Here is a 26,740-nt window from a genome sequence, read left to right as displayed (position 1 = left end):
GAGTAAAAAAAAAATATAAAAAAAAAAAAAAAACAGGAAACATACATGCAAACTTTATTCTGCTCTTCCACAGCCTAAGATATTGTTTCCAGGACTTTGAATTTATTTACACACAAGGAATATCTTCTAGGGCAGATGTGGCTAGAAAAGGCTGATCAGCTCTATACAGGGCCCAAGAGGGTGGGTGGAAGTGTGAGGAACTACAGTCCATGAGCCCAAATAAGTGTGAATCTGCCTTAGGGCTCAGAGAGCTAATGCACCTTCCCCTACAGCCACCAGCTTGGGGAACACTCTCCTCTCTGCTTTTAGCGAGAGAAATTCAAAACAGAGGCTGCCCAAGATATCTTTGGGCACTTTGGTCACCAGTTGGTAGCTCTGCTCCAGCCTCATAAGAGCCTGTCAATAAATGCCTGCTTGCCCCAAGTGATTTGCAAGAGGAGAGGAAAGGAATAAAAAACCCTAGCGATTTGTTAACTTTCAGATGCTGATATCTGTCAGGAAATCGATCATCCTAGTAACCAAATGCTCCCAGAAACATATAGTGCTGAGAGATATTGCTTGTATTTAATTAACTTTTCTACAGCAAGCATATTTGAAAATCATTAGAACATCTAAAAACCTACATTTCAACATAATATATGCTGGAATTATCCATTTTACAGGACATTGATGTAAATTAATTCATTCAGCAGCTATGCTGGAGTAGGAAGCAACCTGAGCTGAACTGAGATGCTCAGCAGGATGCTGCTACTAGCAAAGAACAGAGCACACCTCTGTGCCAGGTACAGCCAACCTGCTCACGCTCTGCTCAAGCTGTGTGTGAACCAGAACTGGATTCAAGTCAAGTTCATCCTTTACAACGTGCCAGCAACAGCACGAGTGCCTTCTGTGCCTGTGATCTGTCCTCCAAGCTCTGCACCTTTCTGCCATACCTACACAGAGTTGACAGCTCTCCTCCTAAACGTGCTGCTGTCAGCACTTGGACACATTGTAGGAGACAAAGCGGCATTGAGGGCTTGATGAGTTTTTCCTGCAATGCCATGCAGAGAAATAATCCTAGAGACTATAAGATGATGTGCTTTGCTAGTCCTATTTCTATGCCTCTTATATTCCTTATTACAGGAAGAAATGTGAGTCAACAGATTTTTTGACAGGATATGACTTTCATCAATATCACTGAATATTCAGACAATCCCAGAGCAGGTCATGCTAGAAATTAAAATCAGAAATATAATCCCACAGAAGTCAAGCAGTTTAATTTGTCTCAGCTGGGCCTAAATTTCAATCCAGAAATAATATAGCAGAGCTTTCTTTTTTAATTCAGTATTTCTAAGGCCCTATAGAAAGGCAGTTTCATGTCAAATGATTTAGATGTCAGAAAGGATTTTATTTCCATTTCCATGTTAGGGTTTCTCGTTCATTTTTTGATGACATCAAGGTTTGTTCTACATCACATTGCATTAGCTCAGACTTTGCAGCTGTCTTAAATCAGGGTGATGTTGTAAAGCACTATGGGGTCTCATGGCTAAGCCCTGCAAGAATGTCCTTCAGTCCCTTCTGCACTAGTCTTCCCAATATGACCAGTAAATGTGAATTAAGAAAAATACACATTTGAGTATGGACTCTACTGTACAAATCACATCACAAGTGTTTCAATTTTTTTAAAGTTATTGTATTTGAAAGTGAGCATAAATATCACAATAATATTTAGTTTGCCCTGGGATTTTTATGATTTCACTTTAACTAATATGGATTCAACCTTTCAGAAAATTTTATGACAGCCTTAAAGAGTGTCACAGCTCAGGAACAATTATCTGGCTGTGGACTTGTGTCTCTGAAAGGTCAGGATCTGATTTAATGCTGCTCCACCCTCCTGAGAGCAAATCTTGCTCTCAGTGTGTTTCTGGATGTCAGCATGTCACTGGTGAACTTTGCATTTACTCGTCCCCGATACATATTTGACCATTCATCTAAAAGCTCTCATCCAAGCCATCAGTTACTGGAGTAGTCACTTTTGCTGGACTAATACAAAACCCACACTCGGACCTGACTTCCCTCACTATCCATATCACACTATTAGCTAGCTGCACTGTGACTCTGATCTACAGCAAGACAACTGACTTTCCAGGCAGGGAATTCAGGCAGGGAGGAGACACTAACTCATGCACCAGCTTTTCTCCTCCCAGACAAAGAGTTCAGATGAAGCTGGCCAGAGTTAGTTGCCCCAAAAACTCAAACCTGGTGACTGACCAGAAGACACACACAGGATTCACTTTGCTAATCCAGGCTCTGTCTCCAGTGTCACTTGTCATAGAATCATAGAATGGTTTGTTTGGAACTTTAAAGGTCATCTGTTCCAATGCCCCTGCCACGGGCAGAGAGACTTTCCACAGCATCCCATCCAGCCTGACCTTGAATGATTCCTGGGGTGGGTCATCCACCACTTCTCTGAACAACCTGTTCCAGTCTTTCACCACTCTCATCATTAAAAAAAAAAAAAAAAAAAAAAAAAAAACACAAACTTACCTCTTATATATAAATCTAAATCTACACTCCTTTAGTTTAAAACCATTACCCCTTGTCCTACCACAACATGCTCCACAAAAACATTTTTACATTTTTACCCATCTTTCTTATAAGCTCCTTTTAGATACTGGAAGGTGTTCTAAGGTCTCCCAGGGGCCTTCTCTTCTCCAGGTTGAAAATTCCAGCTCTCTCAGCCTGACTTCATAGGAGAGATGCTCCAGCCCCATCCTCTGGACTCACTCTAACAGTCCACATCTTTCCCACATTGTGATCTGGATGCAGTATTCCAGGAGGGGTCTCAGGAGAGAGAAGGAAGGGGCAGAAAAGAGAAGAGCTCATACAGAGCTTTATTTTCAAGCTGGGAGACAAATCAAGGCACTCGTGCGTCTCCTTCCCCAGGCAACAGAGAGTCACTACGGTCACACAACGGTGGACTCTGTCATGTGTGATGATTTGCAGAGTAGGAAGGGAAGGGAGCAGGGCACAGTGCAGCCACCAGAGCCCCTGAAAACACAAGCCTTGAGAGGGCTGTTGCTCAGGTACAGTCTCCCCTGCTGAGACCTGGCACACTGAATAGCGGTGGTTGGCAGGATCTGATGTGGCAAAGAGAAAAAATGAGCAAAAAAAAAAAATCACAAAGATGAACTCTGCTGCAAGGATGAAGAGATAAATAATTTACAGTTCAGAGGCATGAAAATTACAAAGAATGTCAAAGAATCAGACTGGACAGACTGGTTGCAGTTTTCAGGCAAAGACACACCCCAGCTGTAGCTCCATGCCAGGCAGATATCTGCCTGCAAGAAATGGAGACCATTAACTTATGTATTGCTGATGGAGTATTTTCCAAAACATTCCTGGTAGCAGTGTTTTTAAACTCCATAGGGCAAATTTAGACACCTCTGAACATGAGAATGAATGAGATTAAAACATTAAACAAATAAATGCATTTTCCTCAGCTCACTGGGATCTGAGTCAGTTCATTCTCCTCATTCCTTTTTACCTTTCAGCTATCAGCCTGCACTTGCTGGGAATAAAGATAAAACATGAAGAGTAATTTGGGATATTAAAGATCTATTTCTTTCAAATAAAGCAGAAGCTATTACTGAACTCTTATGAAGGCTGGAGGAAAAGCACTAGAAAAATTAAAAGGCTGAACATAATTAATGAATGCTCATTTAGAATTCGCGATCATAAAATATCCTGGAAGCAAAATCTACAGCTGAAGAGGGCAGGTTGTATGCAGAATCAAGCTCTGGAAGGAGCTCCATGTGCACTGTATCAAACTGAGAAGAAAGACAGGGAGCTGTGGTTGCTGGGAGATCCCTTGAAGCATGGGGTAATGACACCTGGCAAGAGGCCCTGCAAGCAGAAAGGTCACCTACAGCAAGAATGATGTGCTAAAGCACATGGTTTGATTCCAATTGTGCCCACCTGCACACATTCACACTGACATTTTATTCATTAGCTTCAGTGGGCTCCCTCCACTCTTTAGCTCATATTAGTGAAATCACAATCTTGCCATGAAAATACAAGTAGACCACAGCTGGAAGAAAATACTTGGAAACAGGAAAAAAAAAAAAAAAGTCATTAATTGTAAGGGAAAACACAACTAATGATTTTAAATTAAATAATCTTTGCATGTTATTTTAATTAGCATGGATAATGTTTATTTTACTTACATAGAAGTTCTGGATACATAAATTCCAACCTACATATTTCAGTTGCCATAACAACTTGATACATTTATTCTCTTGTGTCATTTTTTATTGCATCAGTGTAGATTTATTTTTTTTTAACAACCAGGAAAGGAAAAAAAAAAAAAGCCAACTGCTTTGGTTGCTATAATAACACACTATTTTTTAATTGCGCTTTTCACGTTTAATTCTTCTTGAAATCAATATTATTTTTCTCCAAAGATATTCCTAGCACAGTGTAGAAAATTCACTACCAATTTCAGGGCTCAGTCCTGAGTCTGTCAAAAATCCTAAGGATATGTACAGCCCTTTGGCTCAACTACTACTCCAGTAGTCTCCCCTAGGATATATAGCTTGAGGTCAAGTTCTTAACAGAAGACCTACAGAGTAAGTCGAAGTCTCCAATTAGTGCTTTTTCTCCTGAAAACCAGAAATAAATTAACATCAGACTCTTTAGAAAGTTGCACAACAGATTTGAGGCAGCAAACATAACAGCAGAGATGTAAAACAGTTGAGTAAATCACTGCGGTGTGCTCCAGGCCAGGAGGGTCTTACAGAGCAGTTTCCACATTTCATACATTCTGGTGTAGCACACGATGAGCTTAACTACACTTTTATCCAGGCGCAGAACTGGTTTCTAAACTCTCGGGGTCTCCAAGGAATTGGATCAAATCTTTTAAAGGTACAGTCAAGTGGCACTCTGATGGAAGGGACAGAGAGAATGAGGACAGCCTTTGTCCTTCCCTCTGTGCAGTGTAGCAGAGCCTGCTGTTGCCCATTGATCTTTCCCAACTCTGCACCCCTGCAAATGGGCCCTTTCCAATTAAATTGCAATTATCTAATTGCTGATATTGCATTTCTATCTGGGCCCCTTAACAGTCATAATGAGAGAGACTGTATTAATTACTATCAATTATATTCAGGTGCAAGGTGAGGAACTGCTTAGTAACCATTGTTCCATACAGCTGGCATGGACTGACCTCAGATTAGAGATAATAGGGCATTTATGAATGTAAGGTTAGAGTTTTTGATGGAGAAGGACTTAGTGAAATGTCTCCTGTGGGCTGCCTTGGCCTCTGGGAGCAGCTTTTCATTTATTCCTAACTATAATACCTCTGCTTTGGTCAGGAGAGTTAGAATGGTTGCTTTCAAAGCTGTATCCCTCTCAGTTGTCAGGAGAACAAGAGTCTGTGTGTGTATTACCACACAGAGCTTAGGACAAGATCTAGCCCTTATTGCAGCCTTCCAGTACATAGAGAGGCCACCAGATAGCTGGAGAGGGACTTTTGACAAGGGCATGTAGTGATGGAACAAGGGGGAATGACTTTAAACTGAAAGAGGACAAGTCTAAAGAAGAAATTCTTTACCAAGAGACTGGTGAGGCACTGGAACAAGTTGCCCAGAGAAGTTGCAGAGGCTCCATCTGTAGAAGTGTTGGAGGCCAAGTTGGATGGGACTTTGTAGCCCAGTCTACTGGAAGGTGTCCCTGTCCATGGCAGGGGGTTGGAACTAGAGGATGTTTAAGGTCCCTTCCAACCCAAACCTTCTGTGATTCCAGCTCAAAACAGGAGAAACACCCAAGAGTACTATGTACTGCATGATAACCTTGCAGGAAATATGCTTAAATAAAGTGAATTCTGATTTATCTCATGATGTGCTGCAGGTCCACAGCAAATCCAAGAATAGAAACCAATCTCCTGTCTCCTCCACTGGCCCACACAGATTGTTCCTATTTACACACACCTCCAGAGAAATTACAGAGGAGGAAACTATCCACATTTCACTTGAGATTAAATTTTGTGTCTTTTTTTTTGCCAGAAATGGTAAATTAAGTCAGTCTACTCAATAGCAGTAATAAAACTAGTTCCATTTTGAGAACAGGACTGATGTATCATAAAGTGATATTTAGGATAACCAAAGGTGTTTTACACTTATACGAGAATATAAAGCCTGTATTAAATAAAAGATAAAAAGAACCTCAAGCCATCAACAAAAACACAAAATCAAAGCCTTGAAGAATATTGTAATGACTTTTACTTCTCAAGATAGTTTTGCTTGAAGCTTCCTAAATCTTGATATAGAAGAATATTTGTTTCAGCCAGAGCCATAGGGAGGGGAAATAAGCAGTGGTTGTTATTACAGTGGCAAGCTGCCGTGCTAAGTCATGGCTGCAGAGCTCCACAATCATATATACTCATGCTGACATGCAAAAAAGACTGCAGCTAAACAAAACCTTCAGCAAAACATAGCTCCATATCGCTTCATCCAGCTTCTCTCCTACAAAGAATTACAAAATGCTTCACACAATACATATCAAAGGGAAAGGACCCAAAAGGTAAGTTAAGTAGAATGAATCAGGTCATTAAACTGCAGATTACATCATCACACTCCCTAAGTTGATAACCAGACAACAAAGTGAAGTAAAAGGGAAAACAACATTTCCTGAATATTTTGCAGAAGGTTGCACTCCGTGGATCTGCCAATGCTTGACAATTTCCTTTGTGACAACTGTCATGACCTCAGTGCAGGATAAGAATCTTTCATTGCCTAATGGAGAGATGGCAGAAACCTGTATTTTATATGAGGATCCAAGAACTATTAACATTAGCCATTTACCACAGTTATTAAAAAATTATGGACAGTACAGGGGTTTGGGCTTCTGTGAGCACAAAAGCATAAGGGCTACTGAGACTTAATTAAATAAATTTCATTGCCAACTCTCGGTGCAGTTGACACCGATAAAAGGTGCAGATGCTTAGGTACCAGGCAATGCCAAGAGTTGCAAGGAGGAAATCTCCTAGTCTGTGTAATGCCCCTTCCATGCATACTACCTTGTACAGTCCGTATGTATCCTGGACCAGGAATCCTTCAGAGGTACCAGCTCAAGCTGACCTGAGAAACCATGCCCTTGTCACAGCTCACTGAGACCAAGGTCCAGATCAGAAGGAAACACTATCAGAAGGGAAACCCTGGGTGAGGCAATAAATCCAGTCTAAAAACTGTCTGACTGCAACAGTTCACGCTAAAGCTGTCTGCAACTCCATGTATTTGCAATGTGTCCATGCAGGTTAGGCAAGACTTTCTCCTTTTGCTGGGATGTATCTGACATCAAGGAGGCTGGTTTGGATAGAGATGTACATACAAACTTGGAAGAATGTCAGATGAAAAATTTGAAAATACTTTCACTGTTGATGAATATTTGCTTGAAACATCCCAAATCACACCTTTATGAACATTACTGTACAACCTCACCTCTCATTAGCAGGGGCTCAAATTCCAATTCTGGTTTTATTCAGAAACCTTATAACAACTTGGATGCTTGTTAATGCAAACAGAACACAGCTCTGTGTACTATTCTGCATATTTAGTCGTCCTGGTTTCAGCTGGCATAGGGTTAGTTTTCTTCCTAGAAGCTGGTACAGAGCTGTGTTGTGGATTTAGGATGAGAATAAACTTGATAAGATACTGATGTTTTAGCTGCTGCTAAGCAGTGTTTACACTAAGCCAAGGACTTTTCTCACACCAGCCCACCAGTGAGAAGGCTGGAGGAGCACAGGAACCTGGGAGGAGACAGCCGGGACAGCAGACCCCAAGTGTTCCAAAGGATATTCCATACCATATGGCATCATGCTCAGTATGCAAGCCAGGGGGAAAGCTGGCCACAGGTCACTGCTCAGTAGATAGAAGGTGTAACTTGTTTTGTTTATTCAAAATCTTTATTATTGTTGTTATTCAATTTGCCTTTCCATTTCTGCTCTGTCAAAAAGGCTTGTCTAAAATCTCAAGTTTTACTTTTTTTTTCCCCCCAATTCTTTCCTCCACCCTACTGAGAAGAGGTGAATGAGGAAGAGGCTGTGTGATCTTTAGCTACCTGACAGGTTAATCCACAACAGCAACCCCCATCTTGACAATCTATTGCATTATTACCACCATGTGGTTAATATCACATTTCATTAGCTTATAAACAAAGCTGAAGCTAGGCAAGATCACCTTCTTAACACGTTTCTGTGCAGTACTTAGTCAAACAGGGGTCACTAGATGTGGCCCTAAAAGAGATAGTAGATTCTAATACTGCACTTTTAAAGGCTGTGGGCAAAAATGTAGTTTCTACTATCAAGAAAAATACCTCGCTATAATCAGCGATGTAATTTCATGGTTTGGAAACATCCCCACATCTGTTTTCTTCTCTATAGTTAACTAAGAATATTCTTTTGAATATCTGTGACCAGCATCTTGATGCCACTTCACAAAGGCAATCCAAGCCCTCATTTTCTTTTGGCTGAGCTGCAACAAAGCCCTGTGAAGCCAGGCACAAAGATTAGTTTTCCAAGATCGTTAGAACTTGAGCACTCTTTTCTGTTCAGCATTGAGTGAGGATGCCAGATCAGTCCTCCCCTCTGTGTGTGATGACTATTCATAGAACAGAGCACCAATATAAGGAGGGATTTGGCCCTTGTCCAAGGGTAAGATGATCACAAATTGCAACCAAAGAGTAATATACGATGATTCTAAACCTCAAAAGTAACAGAATTGTTCACCATAAGTGCAAAGATATCTGTGTATATCAGGCACATTCCCTAGATGGGGAAAAAACCAAGGAATCCAATAAATAAATTGATACTGAATTAAGAAGCAGCATTAATAAATACACCTATGACTGCAGAAGATGGACTGTTTCAGGCCATAATGTATTCAGCATCCTGAATACTGAAACATCTAATTACAGGCTTGCTGGTGACCTAGCAAATATACCGTTGGGTGTGCCAGGAGTATTTCCTGTCCAAAAAAGTACAATATATCTCAAAAAAAGAATACTGATTACATAAGTAGAGGCATCTGTCTGTCATTAATCTTTCTACTGCTTAGGAAGACACAGAGTTGTCAATTTTGTTACCTCTGCTTTTCTACAAACTGCCACAACATCAAGAAATGTGTGAGAGATGACACCAGCTCAGTGTAATGACTGACCTGAAATCTCTCAAGGGATCCTTTCACTCCTTCTTGTGGTAATTAACAAATTCACACAGATTGAACTTGTTTTAGTTCATTAAAAAAACAATAATTTAAAAGTTACCATTGCTTTGTTTACACCAGAGTTTCAAAAGCTGCCTTCTGAGAAAATGGATTTCAAATCCACTATGTCATTACTGCTAATTCCATTTTTTTTTTCCAGCTTGCATAAGAGCTGTTTGACTTCTCTCTTTTCAGAAGGAGACACCATGACTACTTGGAAGTACTGAACTAATATATATATATCTCTACACACAGTGAGAGGGCACAGCATTTCTGAAAACCAGGTAGGCTCTACACTTCTGGAAAGAACTGGAGGATCTGGGAAAACGTCATCACTTTGGTTTGTCCTTCCAGAGAAGAAATGTTATACAACTAGAGCAATGAACTTAACACTGCTATTTGGGCTATAACTGTTGAGCAACAAGGCTGCCCTCGTGTCAGAAAAGCACAAGAAACCAGACATATAAGCTGATGTGCAGTCAGAATGCTCAATCCACTCAAAGGCAGAGATACATTTGCAGCTTCAATCATTTTTTCCCACTGGTATTGTGCAAGTCTGTGCATGCTGATGGAAGTGTGAGATCCAGCTAAGGTGATGTTTTTAGACATGAGCTAATTGAACTATATTAAAAATTCCACTTCAGAACTTATCTATCAAACTAGTTTTCTGCGTTGGGGGGGAAATAGGCACCAGACAGAGACATAAGCCAATACCCAGCACAAGATCTGCTTTGGGTTAATACATGAGGGTTCTGCTCTATTACACTGTCCAGTTCAAAACAAGAGAAACTGGAGAAGCAAGAAAAAATAGTGGGACAATATTGATCAAGAGGAGGAGAATATTGTAGCAGGAATGACTGCTATGACTGCAACCACCTCTTCTTTCGGGACAAAACACAGTTTTGAAGATGAAATGAGATAGTCACGTAGCTCTCTCTGAAAAGCTTCTGTGCACTGGGGGTGACAATACCAGGAAAGTTCCTCACTGAATGTGTCATGAAGAACTGAAGAAGCAGATGTGGAAGTCAAGATAGTGAGGCACAGGAGACGACAGACCTTAGGAATAAGACAAAGTGGTAATTGATGGTGGAAGGGTGGAAGTTAACAGAGGTTTCCAACAGCAAGGCAAATACAGTTAAAGAAATTAGCTCAGAAAGTGATCTCTATGAAAAAAACTGTCCATTTGGATAGGCAAATGGATCAAGATTACATAGGAAAAAGAAACATATTCCTAAAGGCTCTTTTCAAGAAGGAGGAGAGTGAAAGGGTGAAATTCACTCCTTTATAGTACACAAAGGCCTAGACAAGTGCTTAATTCACAATCCAGATAAATATTATAATGGCAAACAAGCAGTAAATTATCTCTTCTCTAAACCAGGGGTAGCTTTCACAATAACCCTTGACAGATTAAAATGGTACGAGTGAGGATCAAGGACAAGCAGACGCGTAAAATGTACAAGATGAAAACACATAACGTCCCATGTTTCAGTATTTGTCTAGTATTTGTAACTGTACTAAAAAAAAAAAAAAAAAAAAAAAAACCAACTGTGGAGATAAATTATATTTTCAAGTTGACAGCTTCCCTTTAATTTACCAGGTTGTTACTCTTGGGATAGTATTTATGATTTGCTAAAACCTGAAAGCATCTGTTCCAGATTATAAAAAAACACCTAAACAAAAGGGGTTGGATATTTTCTCTTTCATATATATTTATCTTACTGAGAAAAGATACATTCATCTAACCAAGAAATCACTCCCAGGATGACCTTTATATGATCCAGAAGTCTTGGGATGAAATCATTCTTTATTCTTGGGAACTATTTAAGAAACATTTTTATAAAGAAGTATTGGTAGACTGCAGAAATATATAATGGACAGTTAAACCTCTCTATAGAGACCTGTGTCCTTTGCACATGGAGGGCAGTGAATTCTTTTGCTTAGTTGCTCAGATTGGTGAAGAATCAGCATTAATAAATGTGTGAGACAAATTGTTCTGAAATATTTTTAGAATGAATCTTAACTAGAGTACATTTGTCCCTGACTACCAATTTTACAGAACTCTTACAGCTTCATAGGACAAAGAAGTATACTTTAGGAGCTGATGTATTTGTTTTTGCAGGTAGCTAAAACATAACTTCTCAGAGTCTTATTAGAAACAATGAATTATATCACAAACTGTTCAGAGGAACTACTAGATTGTGGAAGAAGCCTCTTGGGAAATCCTGATATTTTTATGTTCATAATTTTTTCAGACTAATCTGGTATTCCCTTGTTGAAACATATCATGGTTTAGGAAAATTATTTTAGAAAAAATACATTAAAATTGCAAGAGTTGTTAAGTGATATTTTCAAACTAGATCTATAATTTTTGACCTTGATACACAGAAGTGGAATTTACACAATAGTCTGACCTCAATGCTTATCATAATAGAGACTCGCTGCTTAATTAAAAGTTTGGCTCATTCTGTATGCTGGTTGATGCTCAGGCACATTTTCATTGGGGAAAATTATTGTTTCTGGTCCCTCACAGCTGTTCTGGCCCGCTCCCAATCCTTTGCAGATGTAATAACAAATCACAGATCAAAAAACTGTCTGGAGGTTGTTTGATAGGCATATAATATAAATGTGAAAAAAAAAATAAACCCAAATAAACTTGTTGTGGAGGATGTAACTCTTTCATCGATGCTGATCTGGTTTAATTTAATATCAAGATACTAGATCCATCCCACTAATGTCAGTAGAAAGCAATCATTAAACTAAACAATCAGATCTCCCTGTCAAAAACAACACATGAAACCAGTGAGTCCTCTAAACACTCATGCAGGAAACACCAACACAATCCTGATGTTAAACTAAAATCATAGAATCATAAAATATCTTCAGTTGGAAGGGACCCACAGCGGTCATCGAATCTAACTCCTGGGTCTGCACAAGACAGCCCCAAAAGTTACACCATGCTCTTTCAGGTGTTGTCCAAACACTTCTTCAACTCTGTCAGGCTTAGAGCCTTGGAAGTGACCACTTCCCTGGGGAGCCTGTTCCAGTGCCCATCCAGCCTCTGGGTGAAGAACCTTTTCCTAATAACCAACCTAAACCTCCCTACACAGAGCTGCAGGCCATTCCCTTGGGTGTTATTGCTGGTTACCAGAGACAGGAGGTCAGTGCTGCTCCTTTGAGGAAGTTGCAGACTGCAATGAGGTCTCCCCTCAGTCTCCTCTTTTCCAGGCTGAACAGACCAAGTACCCTCAGCCACTCCTCATACGGCTTCCCCTCAGGACCCTTCAGCATGCTCATGGCCTTCCTTTGGACACTCTCCAATAGTTTTATATTTTTCTTATCTTGTGGTGCCCAAAAGTGCACTCGAGGTGAGACTGCCCCAGTGCAGAGCAGAGCAGGACAATCCCCTCCCTTGCCTGGTTGGCCATTCTGTGCCTGATGCCTCCCAGAACTTGCTTGGCTCTCCTGGCTGCCAGGGCACTGCTGACACATGTGCAGCGTGCCATTAATCAGGAACCCCAGGTCCCTTTCCCCTGCACTGTGAAAAAGTGAGAGGAAACAAAGGAAAAGGCTTTTCATCATGAGCATGTCTAACTATGTAAACACAAGGAGATGGCAAAAGCAGAATGATGTCTAGTTCCAAGCCTTGTCCATGGGACAGAAATTGTCTGTTTACAGAGTGGCACGATATGTATGTTGCCCTACTCTCAGCATCACAATAGCATTTCTGTCCACAGGGTGACGCAGTTCTGCATAGATACAATTTTTTTTAAAATGGAAACTTTGGCCTGACCATATGAAAACACATTCAGAAACAACTCTAAAATGACATTTAACAGACGCTCTGGCACTCAAGTTATTGACAAGCTACAGAACAAATAACAAATTTATAAATAGAGACCCAACATGGATACCCAGTATGGGCAAGGCATTTAGCTGCAACTAGTAATAAATAAGGGTTTCAATAATGCAGTGACTTTGCAGTTACCCATTTCTAAACATTAGTAAATCCAGTTGAGAAGAAAAGTGTATAAAATAATCTCTTCAAGTAAAGAAAAGCTTAACAATGCATTAAAAAAATTACAAAGCTACTGTATATTAAAAATAATAATAAATTTAACAAACATGGAGCTAATCTTCAGCATTGTTGTTCAATAATTATCTAGGTAGGGTTGTTACACATCCTTGGGTGCAAAAGGAACATGACTAGTAAAATACACACCAAGATGTCACTTATACTGTACCCCTTAAAAAGACCTCTGCTGTCTTGAAGAAGAACTTAGTGCCAAATAGAATTACTTGGGAATTGGCTCTGGCACAAAATCAACCCACAGACACAAATTGCATTTGATCAGATAAATGTATACTATAGTGCTAAATCTAGTGAAGAAACAGATGCATAAAACTCAATGTTTTGAACCCTTCTAATGAAACTTTATGGTTGATCATACCTAATGACTCTCACATATTAAGTATAATCACTTAAACAGAATCAAATGTGGCTCCTGGGAGTAAATCAAGCCATACAAATTAAGTTGTAACCAGTTGCAAACAAAGAAAACAAACAAAATTCCAGAGAAGAGACTGAATTTTCATAGGCACACATAGAAGGGGCTGCAGTTCCATGTTTTTTTAGACAAGCTGGTAGTGTGAAACAGATTAATGGTTTGCTAAATGCTTCAGGCAGAAGATTTTTAAGTCAGGGTTTTACTACTGGAACTTTTAACAAGCCAGCACTTAGAGGACAGAGAAGTAATTACAGTGTTTATAATAGCTGGGTACAAGGATAGTAGGCATTCCTGAAGCAAACAGATATAAGATTCATTTTGCATGATGCAATTAAATGTATTTGCAAAACAAGCCTCTAAACATAAGAAATGCATGAAACAACAGGAATTAAATGATGAACTGGAATCTTTGGGGACCATGTCAAAGCAATGATCCCACACTGTGCTGAATGAAGATTGTGCATATGAGATCAGGGTGTGATGACCAAACTTGCACAGCAACTACAAATGATTATCATTCAATATGGCAGAAGTGTCTGCACCACATGCCCTATAAGCAAATAGTCTTTCCATGCAATGATGCAGGAAAAGGCAGACCTTCAGTTGCCAGATTTATATGTAAGTGCAACAGCAGAGTGTTCTTTTCCTTCACCTCAGCTTTCCATCTAGATAAAGGTCAAAACACTGCTGACCAGAAATAAGCAACACTGAAGACAAAATTAAAGACTACAGAGGTTAAAACAAGGGTAAATTTATGTCTTTTAATGAGTGCATGGAGCTGAGTACACGCCTGCAGCTTCAAGCAGTGTTTCTATTGTCATACTAAAGAGCAACTCCATTTTTGTTTTACCAGATGGATTCCTCCATCTAGGTGATTTTTTTTGTTCTCCTTTATTGTATTTTCTAAACATCTCAGGGTTTCAACTGCATCTATCTACACAATGCTTGAGCAAGAGGCATCATTTAGCTACTGACTGCTTACTGCAATGCAGAGAGTCCTGGTAGGGAAGAAAGCTTTTTCCCAGGCCAGTGACCATTTGCTAAGCTGAGGAGCTGGACTCACACCTGCATACCCACTCTCAGGCTGCAGGAACCCACTAATACTGCTGCAAAGACAGCAGAGAAGGAGAATACCTTTCCCCAGACTCACCTGGAACTGGGAAGGGAGAGGGCACTTCTCGAAGCAGTGGAAGACCTGAATTTAAACCACTTTCGGCTCAATTCCTATCTCATATTTTCTAGGGGTGAAAAGAAATAAGTCTTCTTTTTCCAACAGGGACAATTTAAGAGCCATAATTTCAAGAAAATGCTTTCAAGCTGTGAATGCTAGTCTTATAAACCTTGGTCCAAAAAAGTAATGAGGCTCTTTGGCAGAGGTGAAATTACAAACAAATCCTGTCTTCATGATTTCCAGCAGCAGATTGGGCACAACCCCAGTCAGCTGCGGTGAATACCACGCTGAATGTTTATAAAATAAGGTAAGGCTGAATTTCCCAGCACTGAACACTTTCTGTACTTCTAGTTCAAACAAATTCAGATTAGACTTGCAAAACAGCTAAAGCACCCAATATAAGGTTTAGTCTTTTCAGACTCTTTTCTGAGCATCTGCTCCTGCCCCCACGGGAAGCCAGGTACCAGGCTACATGGACAGATAACTATTGCTAGGTTTAAGCCAATGCAGATGCTTTATTACTGCAACTTGCAATGATTCAACTTAAAAGCACTCGAGAGCCTCAGAAACTCTGGAGGCACATTATGTTTGTAGTGTCACATCTACACAGCCATGTTTTCTAGGTAGGTGCCTGGCATTTGTTTGTTCCCAAAATGAGCTTGTCTGGACCATACCAATCAGCTCAATGTCTAAGCACTGTCAGCATCCACAAACTCCATGTTTCTGGCAAACCTTCACAACCTGCTCATTTAGGTGTACTCCAGCTACACTTCCTTCCCTGTGTGTCACCAACCCTCCTACTGAATGCAATATCCCCGCATCCCCTAAATGCAGCTTAAGAGGAATGAACACACAGCTCCCTGGGACATAGTGGGCATTTGAAGTGGAGTTCTTAATTTTTTCTGTTAAATCCTCCCCCTTCCAGATTTAAATATAAGTATGGTGACAATGGGGAGGTGGAAAAGAGTGAAGAGAAAACAGGGAGAAGGGCTTTGCATTTATGACTTTTCAACACTGGTGTTTGTACATTTGCTGGGGAAGGAGCGTTCCACCCTTAGGTATGCAAAAGAAGACAAAACAGCCTAGACTTTAATACTTGTCAGAGCACTAATAGCTACAAACTCTTAAGTTACAAAGCCACGTGTCAGTACTCTGTCTCAATAAATATTTAATTATTCCACACAAATGGGCAACATCCCAACAAGAAAAAGCTAAATAATACCTGCCAGCACAATTCTTAGTGCACTCTTATGGGTGAGAAGAGAAGTACTATCAGCTCCTCTCTGGTCAAGAAGGGAGCTGTACATGGATTTCCACATCCTCAGAAAACATGCTTACCAAATAGCTTCTTCATAAGGAAAAATGAACCAGCAGTGCCTTTACGCCTATGTTATGAGGGACATCTAGCTATGGTCTTATTTACAGAATAGAGATCATGACTCTGAACCTTAATCAGGATAAGGTATCAACATCTTGATGAGGTAGATTTTAAGGGAATGACACCATGTCCCATATTTGGAATTCATTACTTGTTAGTTTACAGGTCTATGCTGTGTTTTGTGGACTTTAATCCTGAACAACTATTTCTGCCCATGCAGTGCCCCACAGATACGGTCCATAACTCACTTCCCCGTATGGTGAGATACCTCAGACACTGTAACTCCCAGTTCCCTTTCATTACTTAGTTCTTAAGTTCTCTTCTCAGACTTCACATACAGTCCTTCAGGAAGTACACAGAACAGTAAGAAACTAAAACCTGCTGCTCCCAAATCCTGAGTTAGTATTTTCATTAAAACATAAATCTTGCAAAGTAGTCTCCAGATTTTTTTTTTAATACAGTTGGAGCTATAGTGCCTGAGATATCAACACTAATTGCTTTTCACAGTGCCTCAAGGATTTTTGTTTTGGAAACTAAAATATTTCATACCTCTAAGTATAGCTCCCTTGAGAAAAGTCTAAGACAACTAAATATTTGCTATCCCAAAAGACAAGATTTTTCATTACAACCTAGCATTTGTTGTTATAGGGGCATGTAGGGCATTGAGCTCTGGGATCCCTGTCATGAGAAGGATGTGGATCTGTTGGAGCAGGTCCAGAAGAGGCCAAGAAAAGGATCAGAGGGCTGGAGCACCTCTCTTATGAAAACAGGTTGAGAGAGTTGGAGTTGTACAGCCTGGAGAAGAGGAGATTCCGGAGAGACCTCATTGAGGACTTTCAGTACCTAAAGGGGGCAACAAGAAATTTGGAGAGGGACTATTTACAAGAACATGCAGTGATAGAACAAGGGGTGATGACTTTACATTGAGAGATATTAGGTTTAGATTGAATATTATGAGCAAGTTCTTCACAATGAGGATGGTGGGATACTGAAATCCAGGAAAGCTGTGGTTGCCACATCCCTGAGAGCATTCCTTTAGAAACCTGGTCTACTGGAACATGTCCCTGCCCATGGCAGGGAGAGCTGGCACTAGATGATCTTTCAGGTCCCTTCTAACCCAAACCATTCTGCAATGCTGCGTGATTCTGTGATGTGTTTAAATGCTTTCTGGAACAGGACTGAATAAAAATGTTATCCATGTCTACTGCTATTTGAACAAAATCTAATGGGTTCTAATTCTCCTTTGAGAAACTCCAGTTTGTCATCAGGAAAGACCTCCCATCAGTGAGGAAATAAGTTACCTGAAGAAATAGTTGCCTCTCCACTGTGGGAGGTTTTATAGGATAGACTAGGCATACATGTCAGGAACAGCTCAAATGCAGTTGATCTGCCCCAGGGCAAGAGAATGGACAACAGGGGTATTTTAGGTCTTCTCAAGAGTTATGTTCTAGAGTTCCTACATCATAATGAACATGCTGGACTTTCATGTAGTGCCCAATATGTCACATTCTCTGCTTTCTATCTGAATATATAAAACAAAAAAAGCCTTTGCAAATAGAACCTAATAAACATTTCTAGTGAATCTGAGCATGGCCCAAAAACTGTTTCATTGATTCTGAAACTATCCACCAATTTAAGCTGATTTTGTCAAGCTGCATTTACAGGAGGGAAAGAAACATGGATAAATTGACACAAAAACCACATTCATGCGGGTCCTTCTTTCTTCCTTTTCACTAACACCCACCCACTTGAATTATTTTGGTCTATGATATTTACAGCTCTGCCAGATACATTGACACATATATTTAGTCTCTATAGAGGGCGAAATGCAATAATAATGTGATGACAAGAAATACTGCATTTTTCATCTGCAAACACTGAAGTCACTGTTTACTCAGACGACCAACAAAGCTGTTAATGATGAAGTGAAAAGCAAGGATGTGGTATTTAAATACATAGGCCATACCTAAATATTTATCAATTTCATGTGCACTAGGGTATCCTTCAGGATTAAAACCTAAATAGCACAGAATTTAGCTAGAAGCATGCAAGTAAAGAAAAAAAAAAAAAAAAAAAACTGGATGGAAAAAACCCAAAACAGTAACTATCACTAGAACCCCAACACTTTCATTAATTCCACTGTCCATAGCTATGGGATGCTATGTGGAGGCATTCACACAAAACATTTGGATGCTACTGGTTCTGACACGTACAGTGAGCTCTTATATTCCACTGACTTTTCACTTGCTTTTAAGAAGGCTATTCAAAATTATAGTCTCTGAGTCTGGGAGACATCTCTCTTCTCAGGCACTCTCTGAGAATGTTAGGAGATTATAGGATGGGTCATGATCCTTTCACATCTGTTTAAAGAGATGAATATCCATCCCCAATATGCTGTGAGATCTAGCACCAGTTTGCTAAAAATCACTATGGTAATCACAGATGCAAGGTGGCAAATTTGTACAGTATTGCAAACAACCAAACACCTTTTATCTAAAAATCTACATTTTCAGAAAAGCAAGTACATAAATATAAAGGAGGGTTCACAGTACACCTGTACTGGCCAGTAAAAGCTGCTTTCCTTTTTATCAACAATTAAGACAGAAAAAGGACCAATTTATATAGAAAAAATTGCATACAGACAGCCAAGGAAGATTTTGAGTGGAAGGTATGAAAGGAGGATGACCTCTGGACTGACTGATTATCCTTGGGCTTAGAGTGCTGCATCCAGCTCTGGGGTCCTCAGTACAGCAAGGACATTGACCTGCTGGAGCACATCCAGAGGAGGTCACAAAAATCCTCAGAGAGATGAAGCACCCCTCCTATGCAGAAAGCTAAGAGAATTGGAATTATTCAGTGTGGAGAACAGAAGGCTTGGGAGCGACCTAACTGCAGCCTTACGGTACCTGAAAGGAGCCTACAAGAAAGCTGGAGAGAGACTTTTGACAAGGACATGTAGTGATAAGACAAGAGGATGGCTTTAAACTGAAAAATGGGAGGATTAGATATAAGGAAGAAATCCTTTACTGTGAGAGGGCGGAGGCACTGGCACAGGTTGCTCAGAGAAGTTGTGGTTGCCCCATCCCTGGAAGTGTTCAGAGTCGAGTTGGATGGGGGTCTGAGCAACCTGCTCTAATGGCAGGCATCCCTGCCCATGGGATTAGATGATCTTTAAGGTCTCTTCCAACAAAAGCCATTCCATAAGTCTATGATTCTACAAAAGAAGAACCACCTACCATTTCTAACTTTGGGACATGTAATTGAGGATGGAAAAGGAAGTACAAAACAATCATTTCCCATAAGGGATGGACTATGAATAAGAATGTATGCAATATATTAGATTATTTTATTACATTTTCATATGGTAATTTTTCATAGAAAGCAAAGGGCTATCTTGGATTTGTACAGCAGCTTGTACACCCTGCTTGCACTAATCAGTTCTGACTCAGAACTGCTGACAGTATGTTGGGTTGTCATAAGGAAAAAACCAAAAGCCTGCACTTCCAGTCTCTTTTGCCTGCATTTGACCCTTAAAATAGATATGATTTTATATATATATCTATGTCTGTGTGTATACATATATGTGTATACATATATATAATATAGATATAGATGTGATTTATATATACATATATATACACATATACACACACACACACACATATATATATATATATATAATTGTTCTCCCATTACCCTGATGAAGAGACAGCACATTTGAATATGGCACCCTGGACTCTGACTGCCAGCACCCTGCCTTGGAAAGGCTATTCCAGGCTATGCTATGGTTTTCTATTGTTTTCCTTTCAATCAGAACATTTTTTTCATAAAATGAGAAAAGTTTGGTGTTGACCCTGTATCTATTATCCTCAGCATAGAATTTAGAGTTCAAATTCCCCTGTACAGGACCAGCAGCACACCTTTCAGATAGCAGTGGGTTTAAGGAAGAAGAGGTTGAGGGTCAAATACTTTGATGAGACTAGAATAAAAAGAGAGTCTGTCCACTGTCTTCAGCAGATGCACCAAAAGATAACAGGAAAACACTTTCACCATTTTAAAGCATAAAGATTTGTGATTAAAAAAAAAAAAAAAAGACAGATATTAGCTGTCTGTGCCTTCAAACTGTGAGTCAAATGTTAAATCATTCATGGGATATATCCGACATTAGTGTTAAGACTCATTTGTTCTGATTTCACTCAAAACTAGAACGCTTGTTCTCATTAATTCTGCAAGCTCCTTTTGCTAATTAATTTTTACAATAAATTTCTTCATTTCTTCTGAGAGTTTTGTTCTAGCCACCTTCAATTCTGATCTATCTTTTTGAAGAATCACATCTAAAACACCATGTAGAACTACAATTGCTATCTGAGTTTTACATTATTAAAAAGGAGGAAAGCTCTTAAAAATAGTCATGCCTATGGGAAAGTTCTTGCCAACAACTTTTGAAACTTGAAATGCCTTACTTACCATGACAACAATGAAAATATTTATACATTTCTCTCATCTTTGATTCTGGTCTGGAGATTTGCAGTTTGCAATCCATGCCCACCCTATTTCTGTTTCACTGTTTGAGAACAGAGAAATGCATTGCTTTCTTCTGTGGGGTTTGTTTTCATCTTTGAAGCACAAATGTGGGTGGAGGCAAGTAGTTTAGATTGCTATATAGTTAATAATAATCTGGAGGCTGGCAAAAGCAGATTAGAGCTGGGAATGACAAATAAAGGTTTTGAATGCTTGCACTGGCTACAGGAGAAAAGCAAAGGTGTGCAATCTTCTATGTATCTGTTCCTCATGCAGAGACTATTTTGGCTGATCTCTGTGAACATGGACTGTGGAAAAGTTCAGCCCAATGTCAGTCACAGAAATGTGAAAAGTCCTATTAATTTTTTTATGCAGGATGTAACACTGGAATATGAATAACCTCAGTGGTTATCAGCAAGTAGAAAACATATATTCTCTTTTGGGGGGTAATCACAGACACCACGTATCAGATAAAGTACATCAAGGATGAGAAAACAAAAGTTTTCTACTTTCCCTTTGACAGATTGCAATTGAAAGGATAAAGAAGTTTGCAACATAATCAAGGTCAGAGGGATAACACTATATGTATATATATCTTCCAAACCCTAATCTAATGCCTTAACTAACCCATCCTTTCAATCTTATACACCATTGCATGGCATTTCTCAGGTTTGAGATATCTCACTCATACATATATTTTCATTCTTAATCTGTTAAATTACCTCCTGTTTTCTCTGCAGATTTTCATGGTCTGTAGCAGATGTCTTCTCCCATTTCTCTGCAACTTGATTTGCTTCTTCTATTTTTTGCTCATAGCTTTTCTGGGAATTTAGCAGTGTCACTTCATAAAACTCTTGAATATCTGTTTGTAAAGAGGAACAAGTAAAAGACATTATTTGCCATATTGGCTTTGACTCACTGGTGTTTTACTTTGATACATACTTACAAATTATCATCATAATGATAAACACGTACTACATTTTTAGTAGAAAGCACCAATATACAAGAGTTTCGAAAAAAATTTAGACATTTTTTCTAAAATTTCTATGAGATTTTTGAGTCATATTCTCATTTTAAAGAGGCCTTTAGAAAAAAATATTAAAAAGTAAAGGAATAACATTATAAGAAGAGATTCAAAAAACATGTTACAGGTACACCTGAAGAATATTGACAGAACAAACCCTTCTACAGGGAGAAGTCACAGATTGCTTTAACCAGTAACCTAGAAATTTGCAAATGTAAAATACCTTAAGAGAAACTTGTTGACACCCATCCAAGGCACCTGAATCACCCTCAACCCTATCTGCAGGTGCCTTTGGTATTTTTTTCAAGTGGGCTGCACAGCTTGAAGGAAGACTTTGTGGATTCACCACTTCAGTCTGTTGCCATTCAGAAGTTGCTGGGTAATGTTTGGTTTCAATCAAGAATAAGGAACAAGCTAGGTGTTAAAATATCCTGTTCAGATGTTTCTATCACATTTATTTCCATGGGGTATGATCAGATATACAAGATCCAGCAGTGAAAACAATTTCATTGAAACCTGTGCACATAATGACTTAAGGAGAGGGGGGGAAAAAAGTGTTCCCTTCCTTGGGCAAGAAGTTTTCAGTCAGATGGTCACACACAAAAGGTGGCACATTGTTTAGTGGAGATAATGGACTTATCGAAGAAAAAATAAACTTCACATTATTTGATTTAATAACCATGGACTTTCTCCTGAATAAGAAAGAAAGATTGGATCTACCTGGATACCCCTTGGGATCTCAGAGGAAAAACTTTCTATAGGGTTTGTGCTTGTCCTCACATTCAGTCTCAGGCCAGATATCAGAAGTCTCTCTTCCCTCTTTTTAGAAACAGCTAAAGTTGAACTTTTCTTCTAACTCCTTTTACAGCTTTACAACTTATTATGTATTCTATTTGTCATGTACAAAGGGGAAAAAAAGAATCACAGAATCATTAAGGTTTGAAAATACCTCAAAGATAAAAATGTCCAATCTTCAACTAAATGCCACCATGCCCACTAAACCATATTGTGTAGTGCCACATCTACTCATTTTTTTAACACCTCCAGGGATGGTTACTGCACCACTTTCCTGAGTAGCCTGTTCCAATGCTTGAACCCTTCCAGTGAAAAATTTTTCCTCGTATCCAACCTGAAACTGCCCTGGCACAACTTGAGGCCATTTCTCCTTGTCTTGTTGTTGCTTACCTGGGAAAAGAGGCTGATCCTCACCTTGCCATACTAACTTTTATTTCACACATATATTTGTAAGAATTTATATTTGTAAGAATTTATCTTTCATATTACTATGAACATTCAATTCCACATTAAAATTAAAACCTGTTTTTAAAACAAAAAGCTACAGGACAGTTGCAATGAGAAAGAAAGTTTCCCAATTCTTAGTACAGGGAACTTTTTATGGTTGGTGTGAATGCTCCTAGTACAATTGAAACGTAATATATGGTTCAATGCCAGGTCAATTTGTATTGCAACACCAAGTAAAATATATCAGGCTAATATGTTATTATCTTTAGATAAATACTTTGCAGAAATAAGCTAGAAATTGCCCTCTGGCAGTGGCATTCAGCTGGCATCACTGATGTTATCAGGGTATTAATTGGGTTGACAGTATTCAGTCAAGGAACAGTAGAACGGTGCTTTCACACTAGTTTTAAAGCCTATCTTACCCGAGTGTTTTCATTAAAAATTATGTGTAATCCACATTTGCATGTGTATGCACATGTGCAAAATAAATATTAAAACCTCAGTCTATTTGTAAAGGTCTTTATCTATTCTGAGGAGGCCACGGGTTGCTTTTGCTGGAATAATGATCACTGGTGTGCAGAGAAAAGCACTTATGCGGTCACAGAAGAAAGCACAGAGGATTCACTTAGTTGGCTGCTTTGTAATTCCATAAACTGAAATTGCCATTTCTGTGGAACAAGGGCAGCCAGAAACTTGCAGTCAGACAAGGTTTGCAAAAAAATAGGTTTTGTAATTTGCTCTGAGTAAAACCTGCCCTATCAAGTAATCTCTGTTACATGAGAGGACAATCATACTAGGAGGGGAGAAGTGTTGAATACTACTGAGGACAGAATTGGAGTAAGCAGCTGTAGAATCAAGATTGGAACCACAGTCATAAAGAGTCATAGGGGCATGGTAATTGTTATGTAAAATGAGCAAAATACAGTCTTGTCTCCTAGTGGGGGTTTACAGGAAAATAATTCAACAAGAAGTCTAAAATTTTATCATAGAAAACAAAAATCATATAATGTCTTGGGTTGAAATGGACCTTAAGGACCATCTAGTTCTACTTTCCCTCCATGGACAGTGAAACCTTTCACTATATCAGGTTGCATCAAGCCCCATCCAGCCTGCCCTTGAACACTTCTGGGGATAGAATATTTCTTACACAAATTGAATCTGTACCTAGTATTTCATGGCACCATAATCTATCCTATGAAAACAAGTTCAGATTTCATGTAGAAACAGCAATAATACTCTTGATGAACTTTGTGAGCACAAAACACACCTTCATTTTTAATCTCTTTACTGCTCCAAACATTTTGTTAAGCAATTAATTCATGTTTGTTTAAAGTGCCAGAGAATCTCAATGGATTTTCTATCTAACAGAATTTGTTCATTTACTTCTTAAGAGATTACTTATTTTTTTAATAAAGTCTGCTTGCTCTCCCTTTAGCCTAGCCAAAATACTTTGTCAGTTTTGCTATATAAAGAGAAATTGCAGACAATACATTTTTTATGTGTATATATATATTCCAGTACAAAGTAGTTCTAAAGATACTGTGACTTATTTTATTTTTGATAACTCCATCACTGGGGAAGAAGGAAAACATCAGCATGATAGAGTACACATCAGTAGCATTTTGCAATTGCCCATGGACAAGCATATCATAGCTGGCTGCATTTGTTCTCTGCAGGAAAGCTCTAAGAGTCCCACTTCTCCTTCCTTACAGTGCAGGAGTGAGCAGGGTCTAACCTTTATAGAAATGTCAGAAAGCACTATCTGTTACTAAAGCTGGAGACACTTCTCAGTTTGAGGCCTTGGGTTTTTTCTATTGTTTAAAAAAAAATTAACGCTCAGATTTATGCCCACTCTAACCTCTCTTTTCCTTAAAGAAAGTTTAAACAAAAATAGTTTAGAAAAAGAACTGGAGGAGACAAAATGTCTTACTCACATAAAAGAATGACCTTTCAGACAGCAGCTACATAAAAAGTAAAAAATGTATGATCAGACAGAGCTGAACAGGCTGCCTAAACTCTGCTGTTTTCTCACTTTTTAGTGGTTGGACTGGTTTTTTTTTCCTGACTTTTTAGTGGTTAGGTTGCAGTCTGCAACCATTAGCCCAGTGCAATTTCTCTTCCAATTTATATGCATGACAATATCCATTTGTGATATCTACTATAAAGCTCTGAGAGCAAAGGGGTTAAATAATACAAAAAGGCAAAAAAAGGCCTAAACTACTGTCTGTCTTTTGTAACCATGAGCTTTCACCAGCATTCTAATGAGGGAAAAAATGAGATAAAGCAATACAATTCCTCATTCATCTGTAAGCAGTTGAGCACCAGAAAGATAGAATTAAATTGAGGGGAATTCAGACAAAGACAGATGATTAAAGGTCTAAGAGGACTAACTTCTGAGCAAAGATTAAAGGAAGAGAATAATAACAACATGCACTTTCATATTTCCTTTCATTTCAAAGGAAAACAAACATTAAGAACCATATAGTGTTGGCTGAGAAAATTGCCCATGGCCTCAAAGAGAAGCAAACCAGCAGGGTCAAAAGGCAGAGGCTCACACATGAGCACACCAGATGTGTTCAGCCCTTTGTAATCAATGACCCACTTACAGTGGCTTCAGAATCACCAGTGGATTCGAGACAACACGATTCCATTTTTAAAAGCCCTCTTTGCTGGAAAGGGCAAATACCACTGCACGAGAAAATTGAGAACAATTCCTCAGTGCTGGGAACAAGGCAAGAATCTCTCACTCTTAGAAGCTTTCTCCTTTATTCAAGATACTCAGTAGTGTGATTTAAGGTCAGAAGGGGAAGGTGATCAGCATTTGTTCCCACTTATGCATCTTGGTGCCCTTAGTGCCTTCAGTTGTGTGAATCAGTATATTCAGCTGGTAGCCCCAAGGCTGGATGAAGTACATAAGATAGCTTTGGCATCTGTATGGTTTCCACCCACACAGAGAAGCACTGGCAGGTCCCAAATGCATCCCAGTACTTTCATGGACATTCAGAAATGTAGCCATCAAGGCACACACATCCCCAGTGCACCAAGCAACTGGGATTACCCCAATTTCTCTCTTTAATACCAGCTGACCTGGAGCTGCACTTTCCATGTACCAAACTGATGCAAAGGGTTAGGGAGTGAGAACATCAAAAGATCAGTTTTCCAAGGTAATAAAGTGCTGTAAGGACTTAGAGAATGCAGTAGCCTGTCTCAAAACACTGTCAAGGTCAGAGAAGGAACTTGCTATGAAATAAACCACCACAACAAAACATGAGATAAGCACAGATGGCACAGTAGGAAGGAGCTCGTTCCAGGCCTAAAAGAGTTTAAGGTCTGGTTAGCACCCAGACAAAGAAATTCCACCATGGCAAACTGTGAGAAAGGAAAAACTGCTTATGCGCATACCATCCCAAGTTATGGCAATGGCACCTACACCCTGTGGATACCCAGAACTTTAGGACAGTATAAAGGCAATACTACAGAAGAATGACCTGGGGACCCCCAGCACCAGGGTGAAGAAGGACTAGTAGGATGCCATGGGATCCATTGGGTGGTGATATCTTTCTACTTAATCTGTCTCTCTCTTACTTTCTTTATCTTGCCCCTCTTTCTTTCCTATTTCTCGCTCTACCTCACATTTAATATCAAATTAAATCTGTACTATTGACT

At 39.3% G+C, this 26,740-nt stretch overlaps 1 protein-coding gene across 1 annotated transcript in view; it reads right to left on the bottom strand.

Moving 5' to 3' along the window:
• Positions 1-26,740, bottom strand: part of DLG2 (discs large MAGUK scaffold protein 2) — a 985,470-nt gene that overhangs the window by 840,903 nt on the left and 117,827 nt on the right. The window contains exon 4 of the mRNA XM_053971598.1: positions 21,531-21,670. Coding sequence (XP_053827573.1) covers positions 21,531-21,670 — 140 coding nt within the window. The remainder of the gene's footprint in view (positions 1-21,530; positions 21,671-26,740) is intronic.

The sequence above is a fragment of the Vidua macroura genome, chromosome 2 (genome assembly GCF_024509145.1).
Source record: "Vidua macroura isolate BioBank_ID:100142 chromosome 2, ASM2450914v1, whole genome shotgun sequence".
Taxonomy (NCBI): Eukaryota; Metazoa; Chordata; class Aves; order Passeriformes; family Viduidae; genus Vidua; species Vidua macroura.
The sequence above is the reverse complement of the archived record's forward strand: the minus strand, read 5'-3'. Positions and strand labels throughout refer to the sequence as shown.